The 26,685-nt window shown below is 40.7% G+C and overlaps 1 protein-coding gene across 2 annotated transcripts in view; it reads left to right on the plus strand.

Annotated features, from left to right (window-relative positions):
- The window catches only part of kirrel3b (kirre like nephrin family adhesion molecule 3b), a 201,863-nt gene that overhangs the window by 128,352 nt on the left and 46,826 nt on the right, over positions 1-26,685 (plus strand). For both annotated transcript variants that reach the window (XM_034097898.1, XM_034097899.1), the window contains exons 4-6: positions 4,811-4,968; positions 11,891-12,041; positions 24,651-24,756. In XM_034097898.1, coding sequence (XP_033953789.1) covers positions 4,811-4,968; positions 11,891-12,041; positions 24,651-24,756 — 415 coding nt within the window. The remainder of the gene's footprint in view (positions 1-4,810; positions 4,969-11,890; positions 12,042-24,650; positions 24,757-26,685) is intronic.

Here is a 26,685-nt window from a genome sequence, read left to right on the forward strand (position 1 = left end):
TGAAGTGGATTTTTCAGCCAACTCCAGCGCATTATGTCACCGTCCCCTTACAGTCCATAAGGTCAAGTTTTATGTTCAGTGTTTGGGGAGTTCTATCTTCTGTGTTTGGAAAATTCATATATATTAAGGCACCTTTATGACCCCCAGGGTTTAGGCCCCTCTTGGAGGTGACAGACTTACGGCCTTGCACTGTTGAGTTAATTACACATCAATATGCCTTGGTCCCATTTATGGATATGTTTGATTATGCAGTAAAAGTAAATGATCTCACTGCAATGAGGCTTTCTGACATCACTGTGTATTTTTTTACTCTTTTTGTCTAAGGTGACCAAAAGGTGGGGTTTAAAATCAGATAGGGTTAGCATTCGTAGATTTCTACAAATACATAAATAAAGTTTTATCTTGGTGGAGATGACGGCCCTCCATAAAATGTAAGTATCCTTTAAACTAAATTGTTGAATTACCCCTCAAAGGGGTGAGGTTAACAGACCAATTGGATTTCTGCCTCAAACAAAGAAATGAATGCTTGGAGCTAAAACCTAAAGTTGTGGGTCAAACCCAACAAACTCTATCAAGGATTAAAGTAATGAACTGGCATAGGGCCTTTTTTAGTCTTTAGTAAAACCACACATCTAACATATTTGAGTAATACAGACATGCAATAAAAAAACTCATTTGTGGCTGCTATCAGTTATCTTTGATTTGTATCAAACCTGTAATAACTGAAAAATGTCTGTGTCTGTGCGTTTGCATGCCGACGGTGTCTTTGCCCGCGCAGGAGAATGCAAATTTGTGAAAATGTTGAAAGAGATTACATTATTATCCCCAAGAAGAAAGTAGTGAGAGGAACAGGGTTTGCAGTGAGTCAGCCTGTAATTAAAGAGGAGCGATCAATCTGTACCACTGACCACACTACTTATGCCAAGTCCATCGAATGGCTGCAGTAAAGAGCTAATTTAGAACCATTAGGGACTGCCGAGTTTGCAAACAGCCCAGTAATGATGATGGCTGATTCAAGTTCAAGGCTTGGCCTCTGTATTAACTGTCAGCCCTGGTAGTCATAAGGCAGGATCAGTGGAAGATCTCAGATAAAGAGAAAGACTAAAATATCAATTTAACAGAGTTTTCCCTATTGAATAAATGTTGGGTTATTGGTCAAATCCTCCAATTCCCTCAGCAAAGGCGTTCAGTGCCAATACCCAGAGGATAAAGGTTTCCTATTTTACTGGAATATTGTTCTATTAAAGGTGGGGTAGGTCATTTTGGAGAAACCAGCTCGAGTGCGCTAGAATTTGAAAATACACAACCGGAAAAAATCTGCCACTTCCTCACAGAGCCCCTCCTCCAACACACACGAACGCACACATGACCAATGAGGGCACGGGATAAGTTTGTGCCCCGATGGAAGGCTGACAGGCAGGTAGGCTATCCAGGTATTTTAGCCGGCTCAGATGATTGGTCGTGCTTTTTACAGCACTACGGCTTCCACAGATGACATTTTTGTATGGATTTTTTGTCAAAGCACTTAAGATATTCTTAAGAGCCGGTTTCTCAAACTTACCCCACCTTTACGTACAACCAACTTGCTTTCTTGTGAGCCTTTTTTCAGTGCTCTTTAATGGTTGTAATTTCAAAAAGATGCCAATGGGGCACAGGCTGAGAGCCTTGTGCTACTTTCACAACAAAAACGATTTCAGTCAAGGCTGTCACAAACTGTATCCACATTGTCACCCTGCACTTACAGTAAGACCTCATGGACAGCGAGATACAAAGGTATGTGTGCAGGATGGAGGTAGCAAGGCATGTCCATTATACTTCCTGTCTGTTCACCATTCAATCTCAGCGTGTTGCTGGCAGGTGGCCTTCCATAGGGACATGACCTGGACATGTAGCAGTGCTCTGTTTGGTTGACCTCCCTGCCATGAAGCTCCACTATGCACAATATCATAAACTCCTCTTGCTCTGACATCTCTCAGTAGAGAAACACATCGGTGAATAATAGTAGACAACTGAGACTCGAAAGGTCAGATGGTGACTTACTGCAAACAGTGTGCAACGAATCACCTTTCATCCACGCTCATTAGAGGTGTCAACTTCTGACCCTGGCACGCCCGTTGACAGACACCTATGTACTAATGTGTGTGTAGGAGGAAGAGGAATATATCCCTTAAAAGAGGACAAAGGGGCCTCAGCTTTCTCGTTCTCCGAGAGTTCTGAGCCTTGTAAGCAATAAGATCACGTCAAGTCTTTGTCCTATCAGTCCTTTCTAATCTCCCTCTCTCCATACAAAAAAAATATTTTGTGGCCGCCTTATGTGCGTGGCATTTAATTAATGTTTCAGTCTTGTGTGCAAGAGAGCACTGACAGCAAGCCGATAACGCTGGATCTCTGCAATCAACTGTCTCGGTGCTTTCATTGAGCTTCCCATTTGGTTCATTCCCTTTATTGACAAATGCGAGAGCTGTTTGAGATTCCCGGCTCACATCGCTTTTTACATGCCCCTTGTCTCATTTGCATACCATGCAGTAGTTTCTCAACTGAGTAGGAATAAACTGATGTGTTCTCCTTGACCTTGTTTCCAATTGCTGATAGAGGACCAGAAGGTGACCACAAAGAGTCTTTCTCATTGCCTACATCAGCACTCTGTCGTCTGATGTGATAGTGCTGACCTGAGATTCCTCTACCTCTCCCAGCCCTACGCACAATAATGACCACCAGATGAAAGGGAGCCTGCCAGAATTAACACTGCATTTCAAACACTGTTGTACCATAGTGTCTTCAGCGGGAATGTTCTTTAACATTGCAGAGCCACTGGTCCAGGTCAGAGTTATTCGTCTGTTCTAGTCAGATTCCAGACGTCATTGTGCCCACAGATGTCTGATCCAGTCCTTACTTATTGCAAATATGTGGCACTGTTGGTTAAGTCTGATACATTGGACAAACAAATATTTTCCTTGTATTTATATGTACAGGCAAAAGGATCAGTCATAAGTGTGAAAGACCAAAATGCCACAACAGTGCACTAATTACCAACGCACTAAAATACTAAAATGAGCTTGTCTGTGACTAAAAGCTGGAGTGCAATGTTTCTAAAGGAGACCAATCTCAATGTGCTTTTCCATTTGTTCTGCATGACATGACACATTATTATTTATTTTTTTATAAATCTTTTTATTAGTTTTCGCACAGATATCAAACAGACATTTTCAAGACATGACATGTAAAAGACAAAAGACTGTGTTTTCCTCGTACAGTTTACAAATAAACACGAACCCCAATACCCCGCAATCTCATTCACACAAACATACAAGGGGGGGGCAAGGAAATAAAAACAAAATTAAATAAAGGGTGAAAATAGTATTTAAAAGAAAAAGGCGGGGGATGCTCTGCTGAGAATTAAGTATTGGGTTCTTCACCAATAGTAAGGGTGTCAATGTGGTCCAGAAAAGGCTGCCAGGTGTTGACACATTATTTTGATCAAACTGTATGGTCTTAAAGTTGAACTATATAACTATAACTATATGATAATGTCCTTAAAGTAAATTCAGTTTTCTGTTTCTGATATAAAACTTCAGGTGCTTAATGTTTTCTTAAACACATTCACGGCAAATATAAATTGACAATGAGTTATGTTAAGTGACAGCAATATGTAAATGAAAATGGACCAATATAGAATACTGTATGCAATATCCGGCGCTTTCTTTTATGTCTGCCATAAGATTGCTCTTTTATACTTATTGTCTTTAAATGTATAAAACTGTTTCCCAATTACATTTCTCTCTGTTCTCGTTCATCTCAGTGCTGCTTGACAGCATGGATCCAACCCATAATAACCTTCTTTCCAATCACGATGCAAGGGGAATATGGCAGCTGCCTGCAGCCTTTGATTTCATTTTGCCCCAGATCTGCATTGTAATGAGCACTCAGGTCAATCAATAATTCACTGCAGTTTCAGTTATAGAAAGAGAAGAAGAAACAAACATCCAGATCAGCTCATGGGGAAGACAGGGAGAGGACTTTGATCAGTACCATTGAGAGGTTCATATGGCACTGCTGTGATCCTTTCTTCTCTCTGTTGTGTTTGTCAAAGCTGAGAAGGGGAGAGATTGGCCAGCAAATGTACATCTGTGCATCTGAGGCGGGTTACTGTACACATGGACTGAATCACATTTAATTCTGGCATTCCTGTGTGTATTGCGGCAACATGTCTTCTTATTTGACTGATGGGAGAGTTGATTGGTATTTAGACAGTCCTGCTGTGACTTGTGTAAAGCTGTTATATCGCACCAATGCTGGTTTACGAATAAGCACAGGCTAAATCTGTTTCTTACTGTGAAGTCATTACCTTCACACAATGTGTAACCGTGTTTTTTTATTTCCTTAAGAAAGTCATTTGTATATACAACAAACCAAAATCGGGTTTCTAGTTAGCATCATAAGTACTCTCATTATATGGGAATTGACTGTGTGAGGAGATTGATGAAGACATGCAGTCAAATCTTCACAGTGCCATATGTTAAATATTTTTGTTTTATGTGGATCAAACTTCTAGTAGCACAATTACATGGAAACGCAATGTTTATAATTGCATGAAAAAGCCACAAGTAATTACATGCCAGTTTGCCATCATTATGTTCTCAAGAGGAGAACACATATTGCATTATAACTCAATTACAATTCCAGATACTTACTTATAGTCCAGATTCAATATGAATTACACAATCCTCATTGGTTTCTAAATCATATGCAAACCAATCATTATCATACGGTTATCATGTGGCTAATGCGCTCTCTTTCTTTGTATCAACAGTTCCCCCAGAGGACCCGGTCATCAGCGGAGGGCCGGTGGTGAGCTTAAGAGCTGGAGATCCCCTCAATCTGACCTGCCATGCCGACAACGCCAAGCCGGCAGCCTCCATCGCCTGGATCCGCAACGGACAGGTCCTTAATGGGGCAATGAACTCCAAGGTAAGCATGGAGGTGTGTCATTGAAAGCCGTCTGGGGACAAGGGTGTGGGTGGAATTAAGGAAGAGGGTTGCATGGTGGATGTACTTTCATTCTCTGGACCGTTTTCTAAAAGCTAATCAGAGATAGGGAATGACAACACCTGTTTCTTTACATCTTTGCATGTCTTGCTTTCCCGAAAATAACTGCAGAACTTCTAAACACCCATGAGATGCTTCAGAGCGAGTGTCTGAGTCTTTGGTGGGTGTTTACCTCAGCATCCAGACTGCTTTTTTAAGTGAAATCCCTTGAAAATCCAGGTTGCGTTTTGATTCCTTAAAAGATTGCTGGCCCTTTTTCCCCAGTATACAAATCACCTCAGACAAGCAGATGGCGAGATCGGGGAACTATCACTGACTTTTCTCTGTGTTTTAATCTCCTCCAGTGGTATTTGTCTCTCTTCATCTTCTCAACCTGTTACAAAATGTACTATGTCACTTTCCGTGCTGGAATCTGCCTGACCCTTTCTTGCGGCGCAGTATGATTCTCACTGACAGACCGTGTTCCCACGTCTGATGCTTAAGTGCACGATACTGTGCTCACCAGCCTAGTGGCATCGTCACCTGACCCCATAGACTTTTGACTGACACTCACCCTTTAGGCTAATCGTGCAATCAACACTGTCATGTTCTATTTTCATTTAAACAAACCACATAAAGAGACCAGGCACTTTAGAGCACTAACACCTCCCCTGCCTTCCCTCGCTCCCCGTGCTGCCTCATCCCATTATCGTATTCTTTCAAAGAGCAGATAAATGCCATTGATTGGACTGGGGTACGGCACCAGGCCGATTTGAATAAAGTGATTGCTTGAGGTGGCGCTTGCTAATAGTGGGCGGGGGGTGCGTTTCCTGCCTTCACTTCCTCTCAGAGCGAATGCAGATATGAGGATATGCTGTGCTGGTGGCTGATGGATGCTCACATATCTGCTCTGAGCCCAAGTGTGTCCCTTTTCTCTCTTGTCTCCATTGCCCACCATTAACAAGCAATGGGTTCGATTAAAAGAAGATGAGTCATTTTTGGATCCTGAGCAGTTGGCGGACATTTTGTAAGCATAATCATCTGCTCTAATGGTCTTTTCATATCCCGCAGATCAAGAGGACTAATGTGAGCAGATGTGGTGGACGACTCACAGAAATGGCTTTCCTGATGGTGTCATGTCTAATGATAGTTCTGACCCAAAGATAATTTCCCACTAAGGCCTCCAAAAGCTCATCTATATGACCTCTTAGAAAGCCATTTACTGGACCAGTGGTTATGGAGAAAGTCTATGATTAAAGCGATCGCTTAACATAATTGTGAGTTGGTTTTGACCATATAAGAGTAACTGAATTCATGTGTATCGTTAGCGAGGGTAGCTTAACTAAACTTTTGGACGGTATATCATAAAGAGGACTCCCCAAATAATTAAGTGGCAAAAGCTCTTGGGTGAATGGTTCAAATCTAAAGACTAGTGGTGAATATGTGGGTAGAGGAAATTAATGAATAATATTCTCTCATGTCCCATCTGCTCAGTGGCAAGAAGCAAAGAACTGCCTCCAGGTCTGGGCTGTGGTTTGACAGTGTGCAGAGGAGCTCTATGATATTATTTACACAGGAATGGTGCAGCAAATCATCTGAAAAGCCTGATGCATTCCCCTCCCCGATGTGCTACATTTTCTTTTTTTTTCTGAATGCGCTGGTGGCAAGCTGAGAGGTGAGCAGGAGACTGGGGTGTTATCTCAGTGTTAGGAGGTTTAAAACATGGTTACGCGTGTTCTTAGCTTTTCTTCCTGGCAAGAAAATAACTTATTTTTTGTTGTACTTTCTCTGCTTTAAAGTCAAATCATGTTTCTGTTTGATAGCAGGTAAAATCACTGAGATTTACATGAAGCAGCCACTGTTTGTGTGTACTGTGTTCAGCAGAATGTTTGTATTCTATTTCCATTTAATTTCTATGATCGAACTCTCTAACCTACAACTGTTTAAAGCAGCTGTGTTGTCTGCTTCCCAGTGTCATTATTCTTCTCCTATCCTCCATGAGCTTTTGTGTAATTGGAGCACTTTATTGCATTTGAATTGTCACACCCATTGAGTAATAAGGTGGAAGAATACTTACAAATAAAGTAACCTATTAAAATGGGCATTAAACCTGTTAACTGTTATTCATCATGAGACAGGTAAAGTCTCCCAAGCACTAGAGGAGAATATTAAGTCAATGGGCTCCTACCTTCAACATGACAGTATGAGAAGTCATTGTGCTGATGTAAGAAGGTCTTCTATGTAATAAGCTAATTAACCTTATTCATATAGATTCAATTAAAAGTGTGATCCAAAATTTAATTGACTCTAATTAATTGATTTTAAAAACTTCGTAATTCTCTATTAGGTGAGTAGTGAGTTCAAAAAAGAAACCATTTTTACCTCAATGACCACATTAAAAAAGGCATATTTTCATTTCTGCAAACACCGTGAAAATAAATGGTTGAATATTTAGTCAAATAGCCCTTGTGTGGTCCAACATTTCAAATGGCTGATTGAAACCCAGAGATGCATTTGGTATCAAATCAAGGCGTGTTGAATGGGTAAGCAGAATATTAATGTTGCATAAATTATTAGCTTTTGCTTACTTTGTGAATTCAGCAACGTCCCTGAGGGATCTCTGCATATATCAAATGCATTCGGTAGGACTTTTATTTTCCTTTCAATCATTTATTGGACTGTTAGTATGACCTTACAGCCACATTTAGTATGTTATTAAAGATGGCCTAATCTGATAATATCTTATAACCTAACTATCTATAGTAAATTAGTATTTATTTGTATTTCATTTGTAATTATTTGTGGATGTTATTTTTTTTCATAGTATCAAGCAACGTTTGTTTTACTGTTTCCCATTAGTCTTATTAATGGTTGCTTATTGATTGACTTTTCAGCTATAAAAACAACATTAGTGGTTGCTGCCCCAAACAAAATGTGTTATTAGTAAAACAGTAAAACACTGAAGACGTTTAATATAGATTTTTCTATAGATGAGTTTGGCTGTTAGGCTATTCCCAAAATGAGATAAGCTGTTTTGGTAAAATAAGCACATATAATTATCAAAATACCTTTTAAACTTATATACTAATAAAGGACTGGCTTACCGAGAGCCAGTTGAGTAGCACTTGAAATGTGTTTGCTCTATGAAACCTGATGTACTTATATGATTCTGTTTTCTTCAAGGTTGTATTTTGTTGGTCGAACACACTTATTGTAAGTCGCTTTGGATAAAAGCGTCAGCTAAATGCAATGTAATGTAATGTAAAATAAGCACATATAATTATCAAAATACCTATAAAGTCTAAATAAAATTCAATGTTTTTCATTAAATCCACTTGCTTACATGATTGACATTTTAACCTTTCATTCATGAATTACCAGCACTGTTAAAATAGATCACTAAGTGGAATAGAGCATGAGAGTAACCAAAGTAGCGGTTTAGGGCTAAGAGTGAATTAGCACTGCTGGCAGCACATCAAGTTTTGTTTAGAAGATAATCCATTGGGCTCAGCCGGTTATATTAATTAGTATTATCCAGATTGATAGGCTCTTTGAAGCCACTGTCTGGTCTTCTAATGACAGGTCACCTTCTTGCTTATTTAACGGTAAGCTTGGAGGTTGCACCATTAAGCTAGTTAGCTATTGTTAAGTTGTTGTAGTTTGCTAACTAGCAATCCATCTCAAAAGAAAACACCGTGTTGGATGTCAGAATGATGATGTAAGATTCAGGGCTATAACCAAGAGTCAAAGCTAGCAAATTTAGACCTGAATGTAAAAGTGTGTCGAAAAGAGAGCCCCAGTGGGATGTCCCTGTTGCTAATGTTTGGATAAATCAACTTGACAAGCAATAGTTGGTTTATTGCTCTGTGTTTCTCGGTCTCATTTGCCCTTTAGCGTTCAGAAATCACCTGATAAAGATTTAAATGTACGTGGCAAAAAAGCAACCCTTTCCATCTCCATCTTGTTACTCATGCCCTTCCAGCTTTAGTATATTCTCCAGGCAGGGATATGAAAATGTATCAAATTGTAATGTAGTCATGGTGTTGAATTCAATGCAGCAACCGGCTAACCCCCTTTTTAAGATTAATGACTTCAGACAGGTCCGAGGCGACGAGGGAAACAATCCTGATTGTGTCAGAAAGCATATTACATTGACATAATCCCACGTCTGACAGCTAATGCGCTCTGCTTTAGAAGTGACATCACGACAAATGCTGAAATTCATCACATGGTTCTTCACATATAAATGGGCCTCCACAGGAACTATGAAATGGCATCTATAATATCCCTATCCTTATAAAATGCTTATTAATATGCATATCAAGACTGACACTTTCTTCTGATACTTAAGAGGTAGCTTTAAGGTACTTAAAGTTAGATAAAAGGTTCATATGGAAAAATCTTGACAGCTTAATTAGAAGTTCAATGACATACTAATTATATTATTGAGATTATGGTATGTTTAGGAGAGGGAGACGTTCTTAGATTACAGGGTTTTAGAAAAAAAAGAAGCATCGCATAGAAATGAAAAGATAATCACCACTGATGTGTGCAATGACAACAAACTAGAGTTAGACTCAGCCAATGATTAACGGGTTGTGAAAATGGTGGTTGAAATATAGCATTATGCTCTACTGCACTTTGCGATTACGCTTTATAGTACACAATAATACAATACAACTTTATTTATAAGCACTTTAAACCTCCAGACCAAAGTGCTGTACAGGCAAATAGATAAAACACAGCTCAGCTCACACACCATAAAACAAGTACAAGTAAAAACAAAAAACAATTTAAATACAAAAAAGCAACACTCTAAAAGATGTTGAAACGCCAATGTTAAAATGCTAAGGAGAGAGGTGGGTTTTAAGAAGCGATTTACAAGCAGGCAGTGTGGAGGCCTGTCTGGTCTCCAGGGGCAGAGCGTTCCACAGTTTGGGAGCCGCTACAGAGAAGCAACGGTCCCCCTCTGAGCTTTGACCTGGTTTTAGGCACATTCAGGAGCACTCTCAGGTCCGCTGACCTGAGAGGGCGGTTCGGCGTGTAGTGCTGTAGCAGCTCAGCAAGGTATGGTGGGGGTCATGCCATTTAGGGATTTAAAAGAGTAAATAAAATAATTTTAAAATGGATCCTAAAATAAAATTGGCAGCCAGTAATGTAACAGTAACAGTAACAGTAATGTATTTTATGTAGTCCTGACATTTCATCCTGCCTTTTGTGCCTTTATATATAAACCTTTGTAGACAAGGTAAAGAATCGAGTTTCAGACTAAAATGTTGCATTGATGCTGAGATGTAATTATCTTCTTGATGTATTATTACATCTTAACGGAGCCTACACACGGCGGCGTGCGTTGCCGCTTGGCGGTGGGCGTATCTTGAGCTTGGGGAGTCAACGCGAGCAGCCCGACCAACAACCAACAACATGAATGTCCAGCCCCGGACATACAAAGCAAAGCATTCATGCTACATCCATGCTGGCTAAATATCTGTCTATGCGTGCTAGCTGTCCATTCAAACAAAGTACACTGGATATAAACTCCCCAAACAAGCGAAAACCTACCAGTTTCCCCCACTGTCTCTGCCACCTCCCCCCATGCCTGGCTCCTCCGGTTTGTATCCCTTGGATGTAAAGAGGGACTGGTCATAGAGTACCGGGTGATTCCCTACCGCCACGATCATTTTCTCCTCCTTTGTTGACATATGGGAAATAACTGCGGTCTGGCTCTCCCAACATTACACCCGGTTTGATTGGCTAGTGCTTGTACTGTCAGATTACATACGAGGATTTGATTGGCTGACGCCTCCGTCGAGGCGGCAAAAGTAGAACATTGCTCTACTTTTGCAGCGAGCACCTCGAGAGAAGCTACGCTTTGCTCCCACAATGCAGTTCGGCGACACGTGACGTCACCCCCATTCAAAGTGAATGGGCAGAAGCGTTGGAAGCGGCAACGCACGCCGCCGTGTGTAGGGGCCGTAAGGCTTATCCAAAGGTAACAAGTCCAATGTGAGCTTGCTTCACTCAACAGTTCTACATCAGGAACATGGCTGTACTTCACTGTTGCAGGGCCTTGTGTTTGTAAAAAACACATAGCCACAGTGAGCCTCTTTAAATAGATGGCAGGGAATGCATCTTGTGGTTGACCACACTGTGCCCTGTTGCCCACGCAATTTGTTCTAGTCAGTGACTTTGTTCTGCCCTGCACTAGTTAACATAGACTCCCAGAGCCCTCCCCAGAGCGTCTTGGGGAGAGCGCGAGCTACTGAGCGCTACCAACCGATTCCAGATGGCTTCCACAATGTAAGGCTCAGAGGATGAGCGCTGAAAAGAAGATTGATTTCCTTTGTGGAGTATGACAAGCCGTGCACTAGAGCGCAGCTATCCAGACACACAAAGAGGCTCAAAAAACATATTTTTGTACTTTTATTTTTTTTCATATCAATCAGCTTTGCAGTAAAACTACGGGCTACAGTGTTTTGAGGGTTTGCCTGTGGTCCCCCAAGGGACGAGATGTGTGTATTCATGAATGTTTCTGCTGTTTTGTTCAGGGGTTTTCCCCAGGTCTACACCTTCTCCATCAAAGCTTATCTGGTGAACTGTTTATTCCATCTCTGTTCGCTTTTTGAATATCATTTACACTGTTGTGAGTCATATTATTCAATAGTGTTTGAGTCTCATTTCGGAGTTCACTGGCATTTGAAGCTTACTGCACAAAATCAAAACAATTTGAGATGATTTGAAATGAGAAAAATCTAATTTTTTGCACTTTAATCCATTAGACCAAACAACCATGTGGTATAGATCTAGAGGCCGAACACATGTACTTCTTCTTCAACTTTAACTAACTGTGCCTTCCTCTTTGCAGACCTTGCTGCGAGACGGCAGGAGAGAAAGCACCGTGAGCACGCTCTACCTCTCGCCTTCCAACATCGAGACGGGGCAGCAGATCACCTGCAAAGCCTCCAACAAGGCAGTCCCCAACGGCAAGGAGACCAGCGTCACCATTGACATCCAGCGTAAGCAAACCTCTTCTCCCTCTCTCTTCATGCCTTTCAATGTCTCTCCCTTCACTCATGGAGTCCCTAGAAATCAATCAATAGAGATTGGGGGTAAAAGTCTGCGTATGACACACATTACTCAGTATTTGTGGAATTTCCTTACAAGTATAGGCGTGAAACTGTCTGACAGGCATACGTGTGACTAACACTCTGTAAACATATAGGATTCATTTTAGGCTCTGATGGGTATTTATAATTGGATTCCATTTTGCTTTTAAGCCATGTAGGTGGAAGATGGATTGATGATGCATCACTTTTTTTTGTTCGCTATGATAAAATATCAAAGGAGCTGTCCATCTAAAAATGAATGTGATTGTCTGTTTTGGTCCGACTACCTGCCTGCTGTTGCGCTACGCACACTGTCTCCACCTCTTTTATTTCCTTGCTCGCGCCATCAATCTTTTTGATGAGAGCACGCACAATTCCCCTCTAAAATAGGCAAAGTAAGCCCAGCGTGTAAACACATTCAGCCTCAATGTCAGGGAATCTTTTTTTCGATCAAGAACCGTTCACTGTAAAAGAGGGGCTTTGAACAAAGGGATTGTGCATCACTCACGGCCCCTTAGACACCATTAAATATGACTAATAAAGCAGAAAATACTTTTTAGAGAGGCAATATGACTGACTGCTCCATTCTTTTCATTATGTGCACCGCGAGAGGCAAGCATGGCGAGAGCGCGCCCGCTGCGATCAGGCCAACTCAGGCATGGGAGTAAAAATGATTAACAGTTGTTAGTGTTTGCAGCCCTTGCAGTTTGTCCTCGTCCTTTTTGTCATGCAGTCAGGGAGGGAAGTCTGCCCACATGAAAAATGATTTCTCACCATGTATAATGATGTGCCTGTGATAACGACCTGCCATCATAGCGCCATCCCCGCTTCTGAATGTTTGATTCAACCCTGAAAAATGATGGCAGCGGATTTCTAATTAGCATTCGAAAATGTGTTCTTTACACAATTAGAGCTCCCGACAACATTTTCCACAGTGTGAGATCAAACTGAGCGACAGCAGAGGCTAATTGTCGTGATTCAAATTGTCTCCCAGAAGGCTTAGCCTCTTGTTTCCCTCCCTCCATTTCACTCCCGCAGCATCGTCCTCAGTCTTGACAGGTAAAGTGTTCAGCACAGTTCAGCAGAGCCTACGGAGTTTGCACTAAGAATCACTTACAGATGAAGCTTCTCCCGAAATGGAACCTGTTGTGGTTGAACTTTGATGCACTCGTATTAGGCATCAATTTGGCTAATGTCAATGCTGTCTTATTGCTATTACAAAAGGTTCTTGCCTCAACAAGAGCATCTGAAACCAAACCAAAATGTGAGATCTGGTGCAGGTGTACACCGTGTTGCACTTTCTGCAGAGATACCCCCGACTGAATACATGTCTACTGTAGATACATGTCTTCCAGATGTGACTTGTAAAGGTTTACTGAGCCATTGATTATTCAATTGTAATTTTAACACGGAAATACACTTTTTTTCTATGAAAATATTGTGAGGAAAATATTGTGAGAATCTGGAAACTACTTAAATATGAATGCATGAAGCATTTCAAAAAGACCTCTTGTGAGAAGCAGTCTTTCTGTAACAATAAACACAGGTGCTGGATGAATAAATGATGGGAGACTGGCAGGGGGGGACAGTAGCAGGATGAAAGTTGACCTCCTTAAGTCTAAAGACCAAACAGAAAATGGGTCTGGCCAATGAGACTGCTTCCTCTAACATTCTGTTAGTCCATTCGAGTGGTAAATATTGATGGGAAGCTGCTCTTGTCATACAGAGAAGGAAGCACACACCAAACGATATCCAAACCAAGTTGAGAATTGAAATGCTTTTAATGAATTAGATCAGTCGTTCTGGATTATTCAATAGTTTTAAGTGTATCTCCAGGAAATGTCCTCCGAATGTAGACGTGTGGGTTCATTGGAATCCGTACGCCTGCTATGACATATTTAGTTTGGAAATGCAGGCTTTTGGCGGATCCAGAACCTGAATTGAGACGCAGTCAGATATTGAGAAATGACTGGGCACATGTTCAAGTCAAACACACACTAATGCTTTCCCAAATCTTCTACATTGCCCCAAAAACAACCCCGCTCAAAAGATTGATGGAAGGATAATTATGTCGTTGCTAATGCTCACATAAGTCCTATTTTTTCCAATTTAGAAAAACAGCTCAATTGTGATACAAAAACACAAAAGACTTGAGCCTGCACGGCCATAATAGATGTCAACAGAATGTGTTTCACCAACTGTTGTCATGCAATTGAAAAAAGTCCCAACAAAGGGGACCTCCTCAGAGCAGCGTAAGCAAAACAAACTCTTTTTTTCTCAAAGAAGGCCATCACCCGACCTTTCCAGACAATAGTTCCTTCAGGCGCTCCATGTCAGCGCGTGAAATTAACATAACCCTTTGACCATGCATATTTACAACGGTGCTGGTGTTCCCTCTGTTCTACAGCAAGAAGCCGTCACAATATTTGTTTATTTACCAAATCTCCCTGTGGCGGTATACACTATTATTCATTCATGTTCACATAATAATGGCCTTAATCTCTATCATGACCACAACATAGCCCTGAAGGGATGCAATTTGGGAAAGTAGTGACATATTTTGAGATGTACTGGCTTCTTCTGCGTATCTTCCTCCTTCACACATAGACATGCTAAAAGAGAATGATTACCATCCAAATATAAAAAGCTATCAAATGTATTTACGATTTGCAGGAACTAGAGACTAAATGTAGTGATGTATGGATGACTGGTAGTGAATTAAAAAAAGGGCATCTAAGTTGTTTTGGGAAAGTATTGAATTAAATGAAATACAAATAACGCAAAAAAAATAACAATGTTGACAGCATTTTATAATTAAGTTTTCCACAAATAACATAATTAGGTGCTATGTTTAGTGCAAACTTGTAATTATTGTTGTACACCTTTACATGCTGTTCACAGGAGTTGTGCAAGTGATTAGGGTTAGGCTTATGTACACCTGACTCACTGTTAAAGATACGGGGGGTTTGGGAGTCAAGGCCTGTCTTTCTTTTGTTTACCGAGAGCGATCACTATCCATTTATTGTGTTTTATTTTTCACTATCATACCTTGTACCTACTGGATGCTGGAGGACGCTTCCTTGGTAGGACATGTCCCTCGGAGTCAGTCCTCAGAAGCGAGGCAAGAATCCTTCCTAGCCTAGGAAAACGAAGAATGGTGGAACAGGCTAAACAGGTGTACGAGTCTTATGCGAGGCCCCGCCTTAAATGGAGCGTGATTTCCGCCAAATATTTGGAAATTGGTCCGTGCGCAAAGCATTGTGGGGATTTTAAGACTGCGGAGGATACACACAAATTTCCTGCAACGAAGAACGCCAGCCTCGGTAGAATTCCAAGCATCCTGGACATTGGAACAGTCGGGACTCGATGACGTACTATCCTTGAAATAGTGGCTCTGGAGCAGCCTTCCTCGACATTGAGAAACACCCTGTGACTCACATTGTGGTTTTTTTGTGTTTTAAATTGTGATATGTGCTTTGGGAAAGCACTCTGAGCTGCACCTGATGAATGGAAAGTGCTGTACAAATAATGCTTATTATTATTATTATTATTAAGTAAAAATCTTGTGAGGGCAAACTCAGGCTAGAGAGTCCACACCACAACCACTTCTGTCCTTCCAAGATCTCATAAATTGCAATATAATTTGCCGGCATGAAAGACACTTTGATCTTTGGGTATAGGTTTTACTCCAAATAGGAAAGTATAAGACCTCAGTATTTTAAGTTCCACTTATCTAAGTTCAAAAAGCATACAGACTTGAAATGGCAGCATTTGTGAGTCAGATGCTTTTAACCTTCATTTCAAAGTATGAGTTGACATCTATTCAATGCAGGGTTAATGCCTTTCAAATATTGATCTGACATCATGTGTGCCAGCTCCATTTGAAGATTGAGATGTAATGAATTCTGATCTTGCTCTCAAAAAGGCAGCAAATAAGCGCATGTCCCAATATTGCTGTGTATAATTAGAATATATACTGTAAATGAATGCTGCAGTTTCCTATGGCATGTATTTTGTGTGTGGTTCCCAATATTTAGACTTAATAATCATTTATTTTCAGGCCCAGAGTTTTCTAATTGACCGTGTTACGTGCGATAATATTAATGGCAACAAAAGTAATTAAAATCTTCTCAGTCAGTCTGCCCTTCTCAACATTTGGTATTCCGCTCACCTCTAAGTCTCGGTGCCCTTTATTCCCTCTGCTCAGTCCTTATAGCCACCCGAATGAGAGCAATCTAAACACAACCCAGCACATTGCTCTCCAGCTTAAACCAGCCTGAAATCCAATGCATTTCACAACGCTATTTTCTTTTATCCTCACTTTAATGCTTATGATTAACATCCACCTCAGCATTTTCATTCCCAGGGAAGTTCGTACACAGTTATCTGACCAAGGGTTAGACAAATTAGCATCTAAATACAGTATGTACAGGTGATGTTGCCAGAGTGAGAGGGATTTAAAGCCAATCTAGGTGATGCAGAGCTGTGGATGGACTGCTGACTTCAGTTGTCCATACCAGTGCATTAGTGGACTGTAATTATCTGATAGCAGAGGGGAGGCTACCCCCTGATGCTGTTTTTCTCCAGCAGCATGGCTTCACTTGAATGATGCCCTTTGGTCTTTAATCACTAAACTATGCTAGCCCCTGGCATAAAACTACTGCAGTGAAATATGATTCTGATGCCACTGTTTCATCCCACTCATGTCTCAACTAACAATATTCCTCAAATACGTTCTAGTCCTGCTGCATATCTGCAGAGCTTTGCCCCACATTGAAACACACTTTCAAACGCATATTGTGAAATTAATGCGCTGGGGACGAGCAAAGCCAAGACTCTCTATGTGTTTGCATTGCAAACAAGCTGAGCCATGTGGGGGGAAAATGAATGCCATTTGTTGAGACTAATTAATAAAGAACATGCAGATGTGCAATTGGGGAGGATTTGTTTTTGGTAGCAGTTACATGCTCTCGCGGCTTAATCAAGCAGATAATGGCAACTCATCTGAAGGAAAATGGTAAAGACTGCATTTATATACCGCTTTTCCAGTCTTTGAAACCCCTCAAAGGCCTTTTACATAATACAAGTCAGCTTTCATACCCATTCACAGACATTCATACACAGGCAGAGGCTGCCATACAAGGTGCCACCTGCTGGGAGACTAACAAGCAAACACATATACAGCTAGCCATGCCATCAGGAATTTAGGTTAAGTATCTTCCATAAAAGACTCAACATTGGAGATCAAGCCAATGGCCTTCCAATTTGAGGAAGACAATCTACCTACTGAGCCAGAGTAGCCTCTTAAATGAAGTTATTTTTTGTAAATATTATTAAGATTTAAAGGTGGGGTAGGTAAGTTTGAGAAACCGGCTCGAGATCGCTAGAATTTGAAAATACACAACCGGAGAAAATCTGCCACTTCCTTATAGAGTCCCTCCTCCAACACACACGAACGCGCACATGACCAATGAGGGCACGAGATAAGTTTGTGCCCCGATGGAAGGCTGACAGGCAGGTAGGCCATCTGGTTGTACTTTTTACAGTATTACGGCTTCTACAGAGGAAATTTTTGTATGGATTTTTTGTCAAAGCACTTCAGATATTCATTGCTATCGGGATGTTAAGAGCATTCCATTGAATATAACAAAAAGTGTATCTCGAGCCGGTTTCTGAAACTTACCTACCCCGCCTTTAAGGGGAAAAGCACATATGGATAAGAAGGCAATGAAAAGTTTGTTTTTTCTTTAGATTACATTCAGCTCTTGCTGCAAGATGCTGCAATACTGATACCATATTTCCAATTATCCAAACATAGCTTTGAAAACTATCTTTTGATAGGATTAGTTACAAATGATGATGCTCACGCACATATTTGGACAGATGTGCTACATGGAGTACAGCGCTGCTCATCTAAGCTGCTGTATAAATAGAAGAACATCTGCCTTCATTAAAGCAAGTAAATGATTTGCTGTACCACGGCTGAATATCTCATCATCAATATGCTGGACCTCAGGTTCTCTGGCTGTCTGTTCTCCTTTGAGGTATTTCACTCTGCCCATATTGTTGAGGCGACAAGCCATGCGGATGGCCTACAAACAGCTTCCACATCTTTCAGAGGCATCCGACATTCCTGCAGTTTCAGGCTGGTCCTACTGGAGAACATCTGTCTTACGGTGACCCGGAGAGATTGGAAATTGAGCTTTAAGAAAGGGACAAAAACAATTTGTGTTGGCACTATCTCCAGGAAACACAGAGAAGTTGGAAGTTCCAAAAACACCATCTGGTCTCCACTTTGAACTAACCCATCAAAAGCTGTCGGCTAACTATAACACCATCCCCCCTCGTTCATCCTGTTGTTTTCACTGGAGCTCCGATCAGTCCTACTATCCCCATTTCCCTCTATTCATCCATCCCTCCTCCCCTCTAACCCTCCCCCTGGATGAAATGGAGAAATTAACAATCTTGCATATTGATGCGATGTTCCATGATGCGTCCAATGTTCTCGCTCAGCAGCTCATGCATTAATACATCAAAGTGGCAAATGGACTTCTTTAATAAGTAGATGCCTGTCATATCTGAAGGGTCAAAGGTTAGAGAATCGACAGTCCCTGATTCACACCAAAGGCATTTGCTGGCAGACTTTTGACAGCTTATGACCCCATCGCTGTCTTCGCTTGTGGGAGGTACAACTATCCAACAAAGTGCTCGTCTAACTTAGAAATAGATGTAAAGTCGTCATGACATTACCCCTTGCTGAGTTCGACTGAGGTTTCTTTTTTAGGGAAGGTCCGTTTAAACAGCTAACTCATTTGAAAAAGAACAGTACTTAAAAGCCAGATTGACACTAATGAGCATTTGTGTCCTTAGAAGTTTCTTGGCGGGAGAACCAGAGAAAAATGGCATGATTGAAAAGTACAATATAGGAAGAAAAATGGTGAGAAGGCTTGCGAATTATCTTCTACACATACACTGTGTCTATTAGCCGTGCACGCCCTCGAGATCTCTCTCTTTTCGTATGTCTGCTTCTCTCAGTTCTCTCCAGCTTTTTACTAGATGTTATTACCAGCTCCACCAACACCACATCTGTCATTTTGCCCCCGAGGTTCCCTTTGCCCACATTTTTGTCCAAGCAATTAACCACTTGCGATGCTGAAAACACCTACTAGGCTCAAGGCATGGATAGGTTTTTCTGTTGTATTATCACACCCACATGCCCTTTCATATGCACACGTACCCACCTGGGCCTACACATCCAAATACACACACAGATGGCTGCTCAGTACCTAGAGAGACTGGCTGGTTCACTGTGGCCTTCACTCTTCAGGATCTCCAATGTTGTTATTTTCTTTACTAGCCTGGGGAGACCTGGCACAGGTGGAGCTCACGGATTTGAAAGTGGTAGGGTTGTCGTTGGTAGTGGGGGTTGGGGACAACTGTCTAGGAGGGAAATAAGTCTCCTGGTGGGGAATTTGGTGTGTGTGTGAGTAGGGAGGTATACGGCACCTGGACCACCTCCGTCTCTGGGGCTTTGTGGCAGCTGAGCCAGCCCAGAGCATCTGCACAGCCACAGGGTAAAACACATTGTTGCCACACGTCATGCCCACACACACAAACACACACACACACACACACACACACACACACACACACACACACACACACACACACACACACACACACACACACACACACACACACACACACACACACACACACATTCACACTCCATAACTATGATGGTGTTTGGCTTCATTACAGCGTTGTTGGTGTGCTTCTTTAATTCTGTGTGGATCTCCTTGCCCACTATTGCTATTCATCCAAATCCAAACACAGTCCCCAGTTAGTACATTAGTATTATTGAACACAGAGCAGAAAGACTTAGTACACCTTTGAAACAGATGGCTGCACCAGCTTCAAAAAAACCCAGAACCAGCTTTTTTCCTATGTGACTAATCAGCTCATGATGCTTTTCCACTGTTTCACTGATACTGGACGGCAATGATGTTGTTGAAGTGGCATTTCATAAACAGTTACAGTTTTATTTTCAGTAGTTTTCAGTGGGTTTGAGGTAGTTTAAAATATTATTGGGGAAAAAAAATTCACAGCTAACACATTAGTTAATCGAGACTATTCTTCCAGTATGTAGACACGACAAAAACAATTAAACCAACAGTGTGCGAAAAACTCTTTAAACCTTAACAATTTGTTTTTATTAGTAAATACTCCACTATTTTTCTCATACTGCCTGTGCTGCACCTCTGTTCACCCTCTGCCTGAAACCAGAGCCCAGTCTGCTCTGATTGGTTAGCTGGATAGGTCAACCCCTAAAATATATCCCGCCCCTTAGCCTATTCACTACAATGTGTTGGAGCTCTAGCAATAGAAGTGTGAGTGTTACCTAGTGATGTCATTATGTTGCAGAAGTAAACAATGGAGTCCAATGGCAGGGCAGGGGGGATTTTAGTATTCACAGACCATTTACCAGCACAACAAAACCTACACACTGCAGGGAGGTAAGAAGACCAACAAGCATAAACAACTACATTGGTCAGTTTGATCAACTTGACCTCGTGCATTTCAACTGCTTATCAAAATGTACTTCAGAAACCTTGACAAGCTTGGTTTGAAAGCTTCAGCTGCTTCAAATCTATCCTCTGAGTCTGTGGTGTAAAAAGCTGTTTGTTTCACATGGGACTGGATTGATATGGAAATTAAAAACGTTTCTTCAAAAGAATCCCACCTTTGTCAATTAGGATAAATTAAGTTGTTTATTAAATTTGAATAATCTGTGTGCTTGTTATTCTAAGCACTGTTTTTAATGGTACTGTATCACAGAGGTTGCTCATTGTTTAAATTGCACTGTGGACCATTCACTGTGCTCAAATGGCCATTTACTAAAACTCATTATCAAGTCAAGTTTGCCTTTGATTCACAAATGAATATAAAGTAGAAAGTAAAAATAGCATGTTCTCTCCCACTCCTGTTAAATACACTACGCAGGGGTGGCCAACCCGAGTTTCATGCGGATCTTCAGTTCATATCGAATTGTATATGTGTGAGTTTGGGGGAGAGACACTCCTGACTACACTCTTAGAAGTACACACTGCTGTGTCAAAGGCAATTCAACACATTCAGTGTCATTTCTGAAGCATTTTACACACACGTGTGTAAAATAAAATGCACATAGCCAACACATTAGTGTGTCCACTGTCCTGCCCAATCACGGTTGAGTTATTTCAAATGTATCATTTTTCAACTGTCCATCAAATATCCAAACTGCCCTTTTCACCTCTGGCTGCTGTGGAGGATGGATGTGTCGGCGGAGGAGAGTCTACGGTAAGCTATTACAGAAACAAAACGTTTTTAACAAAGTGAGCAGATATTGTCATAATGTGAGCAAGGGGTCTAAATAAATATGTTTTAACTTAAATAAATATGTTTTGCCAATGTTGAACAGCTACATATTGTTTGAGTTTAGCTGCCTGGATGACAATTATTTTCCTTTAGGCCCATCTTCTTTTTTTATTATATTTATATTAAATTAATTTGGCTTACTCTCTTTTCTGTGACCATCATTCTTCATTTGGCATTATGTTGATAGCATTAGCAGCTATATGTGTAATGCTATCTAGCTACTTTGGCTAGGTTTCATTGTTCGGCCAGATGTGGCGGGAAAGTGAGAGTGAGAAGACCGACAGAGGCTGCGTTAATATACAGTCTCTTACAGTGCAAATAAATAACTCGGCACTAAAGTTATTTATTAGTCGTAAGTGTACACTACAGGTTAACTGTTTCTGACTAAAAACATCAGCCACTACTCTATACTTGCAAATATTATAATGTGTAGAAGGGAGACCCTCCGTCTCTCAAACACCGGATCAACACAGAGGGTGAGTCCGTGTTCTTCTGTATTCTTGAAACCTCAGTCTTATGTTCTGTGAGACTAAACCATCTGCGTTTCTCGTCCCTGTCCTCAGGATACTCCGAGCTGTGCTCCCAGCTCTCCTCGTCTTCTTTTAAAGGCGTCGACTCCTTCTACGTGCGGGTCAATCTCAACATGGAGCCTCACAGGGACCCTCCGTCCTGTGATGATATTGTACACGTCAGAGACGCAAGACACAACCCTGTCCTCAGGAAAATATTGCAAAAACTCTAGCTCAGAAACATCGGGTTCAACAGATGTATCATTTCCAGCTTGGTGACCCGTTCAGTAATAAGTGCAATGTCGACGATGCCTGCCCTGTGAATATTGGGTCTCTGAAAAAAGCTGATATTATACTGGAGGGACTGAAATCAGCGCTAGATGGAAATGTCACGATGAATAGCATCATTTATGTCACACATTCGCTGACCATACAGGGCCGGACATACAGGACTGGATCTGTGCTGTCCCCTCAAACACAGCATCAAGGGGAACTTCTTTGGGGAAATGATTCAACTTATACCCCACTGTGAGGCATTTCGCTCTCTCATTAGAATACTGCAAGTTCAATACTTTGATCATTTCTTTGCATACGTTATGCAAGAAACTGAAGACTTTGAAATGATAACATTAGGCGATGTTGCTGATGTTACACCTCTTGATCTACTTTCCGATTTTAGCACTGATGAGCTTTATCTGAATCCGAGGTATAAGATGTTTTCGGTTTTCGATGTTAAACTGATCTGTTTATTCTCGAGGGAACATTAGAGGAATTACAACATACCGTTTAAATGACTTTCTTAATGAAATATTGTGCAAAGTAAATATTTGTATGATACCAGCTGGATGGAAACACATCGCAATGTCAAAGACTTCAAATGTTTTGGCATTTTCATAATAAAAACTCTTAAGTACTGTATATTTAATATTTAATAACATCTGCTTGTAGTGAGTCTGTGATATTAAACATTTGACGATTATGTTCATGCAACAACAGTTTGCTGAAGATTACGTTTGTTTTAACCAAGGTTTTTTTAGGTGTGATTTTATGAATTATCTGTTCTGTCAACATTTGATGAATTCGAAAAATATTAATGTTTTTAAATGTTAAAAATTATTTTCTTAATGAGAGATTGTGCGAATGAAATCCTTGTAAATAAATGTCCAATGAATGTATTCTTGCATTTGATTTTTGAATAAAAACCATATCCACCACCTGGTACTTCCAGTAATCGTCATTGACACACAATGTGCAGATATAACACAATCAAATGTTAATTCTACAAAATGTGCAGAAATAACAAATGAGTGCGTTCATCTTGGTTACACATTTATGACACACAATGTGTAAAATGTGTGTCACACACTGTATGTGTTACTTTCGTCGCGGCTCCCCACGTATGTGTGGTGTCAGGTGTCAGTATGAGAGGATGACAGCGCGTCTAATTTTGATGTGGCCCAAGAGCCAATCACAATAATACCTGCGATGCAGTGAACCAATCACCTTTGAGGGGGGGAAAACCTATCGTTGATTAAACAGTATCCAGTGTTTCCCCTACCATTGTCACCGCCAACGGAGCCCCGCGCACCCCCTGAAATTTAAGGTGTTTAAAAAATATATATCATTTTTTTTTTAAATATATATGTAGCACCAAATTGCAAATAATCTATAACTACTGTCACTTTTCACATTGAACATGTGCTGTTTTATTAAATAAACTAAACACTTTCATTTAAGTTGTGAGTTTAGTGTTTTTGACCCTAAGAAACACTGATGCATTAATCAATAACAATAATCCACAGCTCCTCTCTCTGCTCCAGAGGATTTAAAAAAAATATATCCCAATGCCACACAAACGCATCAGTGACGTGGTTTGAAATCTTTTCTCCAGAAAACAAAAAACTGAAACAAGCGGTATCAGTGACTGTGTGTTTGATGTGGCTCTTTGCAGTAACATGTGGCTCTTAACCTCTGATTGGTTGGCCACCCCTGCACTACAGTGTTATTCAGCAGCTGGGCTTGGACTATTTAGGTGGGTGGCGGAAAGATAACAAATAGGGCATCAAATTATTCGGGAGGCAATTGCCTATTATTCGAAGAAAAAGCTGCCACAGACTGTGATAAGTTGTCACAACTGTTGTGAATGCTGCCACATTGTGTTGCAGGATAATCCAAATGGAACAAAATGTTCCTTGTGGTTTTAAGTGGAGCATATTTACCAACAGTACAGTATGTGTGGTAGAGCTAGATAAAAGGCTGCTGAATCAGTTTTGGGTCAATAGAGAAAAACATTTGGAAAATGTTCGTCCCCTGAATGAAACTGAGAATGTATTTTCATGTTAGAGGGTTTGGCTCCTTTCTTTGGAGGTTGCATGTTTAATAAACTATTTATAAAGTGTCTACTTTGTCTTCTCTGCAAAATATCTTCTAATTGATTTCCTTTCTGAGCCTTATTTAGCCTCTGAAAATGTCAGCAACATGGTGTTTGTCTTTTGCATACAGTTCGCCGCAGGATGTCTGAGGAAGCCTCCATTTCTGTAGTTGACTTGTTGTCTTGGTGTCTAAACGTTGTCTTTGTCTCTTTTGGTTTTAGATCTCCCACTTGTCAATCTCTCAGTGGAACCTCAGCCAGTCATGGAGGGCCACCTTGTGAAGTTCCACTGCTCTGCAAGGGCCAACCCTCCTGTCACACTGTACAGGTGAGATCATAACAAAAGATATATTCCAAGGCGCAAAAGAGTAATGTAAAATATAATGAACTGGTGGTACACTTAACTTCAAAAGGATTCTGTAATATTTATGTTGGTTGATAATCAATTGTATCAACATTAGTATTCAAATTAATCATTGACAGACACCTGCTCTTGATGCCCTGACACCATTATATCTGCCCGCTGTACAAACAATTCCGATACTCTGTCATGTTGATCAACTATAATGAAAAAGTACCTCTTTTGGGAAACCTTGTCTTGTTCCTTTGGGCTGCAGCAAAGCAATACAGGGCTGTGTTGCATCGCTGCTTGCTTTGTGGTCATGTCATCTCCCTTGGAAATTAAATGTCCATCAGCGTGTTGGAGGAAAGCTGGAAACATAATGTGCGTGACATCTGATGAAGCTGTCAAGATCACAGCTTTTCGGAGATTGGGTTTTGCTATAGTGACATTTTGAAGGCAGGTTTCCCCCCCGGGTGTGCTGTGTTTTTATGTGTATGCTGTAAGGAATGTTTGGATATGGATGACAATGCGTACTGTAAGTTTGAGTTGAAGCCCATGCAGGTTTTATTTTAGTTTTATGGTATTTTGTTTTTTATTAAGATGATTCAAATGTCTCAAAATGGTGTTTACTATCAGTTGTCAAGGTTGATGACAAAATACTTTTTCACTTTATTTAACTTCAACATAAACATATCAAGGTATTGCAATGCATAACCAATGCTTCAATGGTAAGCTTGTGTACCAATAAAACACAGTTGCACATTTCATACTTTTACTTTACCAGATGGCTGCCCATGTCATGCTCTAGCTAACCCTACATAGCTTTTACTGTAGCCTGTATACAACGTATTCAACAACCCTATCACAAGAAAGAATGCTGTTATTTCACAACATGCCAGATTACGTTCAATAACAGGTCTTGTTTATTTTTCTGTGCTTCACACCTACTGTTTAAATCAGGGGTTCTCAAAGTGCGGCCCGCGGGCCAATGGCGGCCCTCGGAAATGTTTCTGGCGGCCCGCGATAGTTAATGTGACACGCTGAAATGCATGCGTTATATTTTAATCCTCCATGGTTGTATCTAGTAAGAATTAGAATGGAATTTAAGAATGGTAAAACTGCGCCCCCTGGGTTGTCATTGCTAAATTATGAATGACAGCTTGTGGAAAGTTTGCTAGACTACTGGTTGCATGGCAACTAGGCATCTCGCGATTTGCGGTAATTGGTTAGTACAATAAAGAAAGGATTTGTTTTGGAATTATTTTGTGTTCCGTTTTTTCTTGGGCAGCCCTCAATCCAATATTGGGTACCTAAATTGGCCCTCACTCATCAAAACTTTGAGAACCCCTGGTTTAAATAAAGTGTACAATACTACCTGTAGAGGCTCAACACTGGCATAGCTGTACGTACGTGTGCAGTGCAGAATCATCCGATATCTGAGGGAGTCCCTGGGAACTGGGCTTGTAAGAAAATAAATGGAAAACAAATGATTCAATAAAGCAACACATCTTGTTCATCATCCCATTTCCTGTTTCCATTATAATCCCAACCTTATGTTGATTGCCAAACAACTCCACTGAAAATACAGTTGCAAATGAAACATAACTTGACATACCGCAAATTAAGTTATCCCGAAAAAGAAAATGCAACAAAATAAACAAGTCAATTTGTAGACAAACCAGCAGCTTTGCTCACAATAATGTAATACTTTTCATTTAAGAGATCAAGTCAACAAAGCTGCATTCCTCTTATCCACTTCCTCCGTTTGTTAAAGCTTATTGATGGGCACGTTCTCAGTAACGGATGTTGTTGTTATTTATTGTATTACTTCTGTAATTGTGATAAAATAACTAAATGGACAGTTATTATTCTGATAACGTCTTGCATGGCACTGTAGAAGTGTAATACTCGAGT

This window comes from Pseudochaenichthys georgianus, chromosome 13, assembly GCF_902827115.2.
Source record: "Pseudochaenichthys georgianus chromosome 13, fPseGeo1.2, whole genome shotgun sequence".
Classification (NCBI taxonomy): Eukaryota; Metazoa; Chordata; class Actinopteri; order Perciformes; family Channichthyidae; genus Pseudochaenichthys; species Pseudochaenichthys georgianus.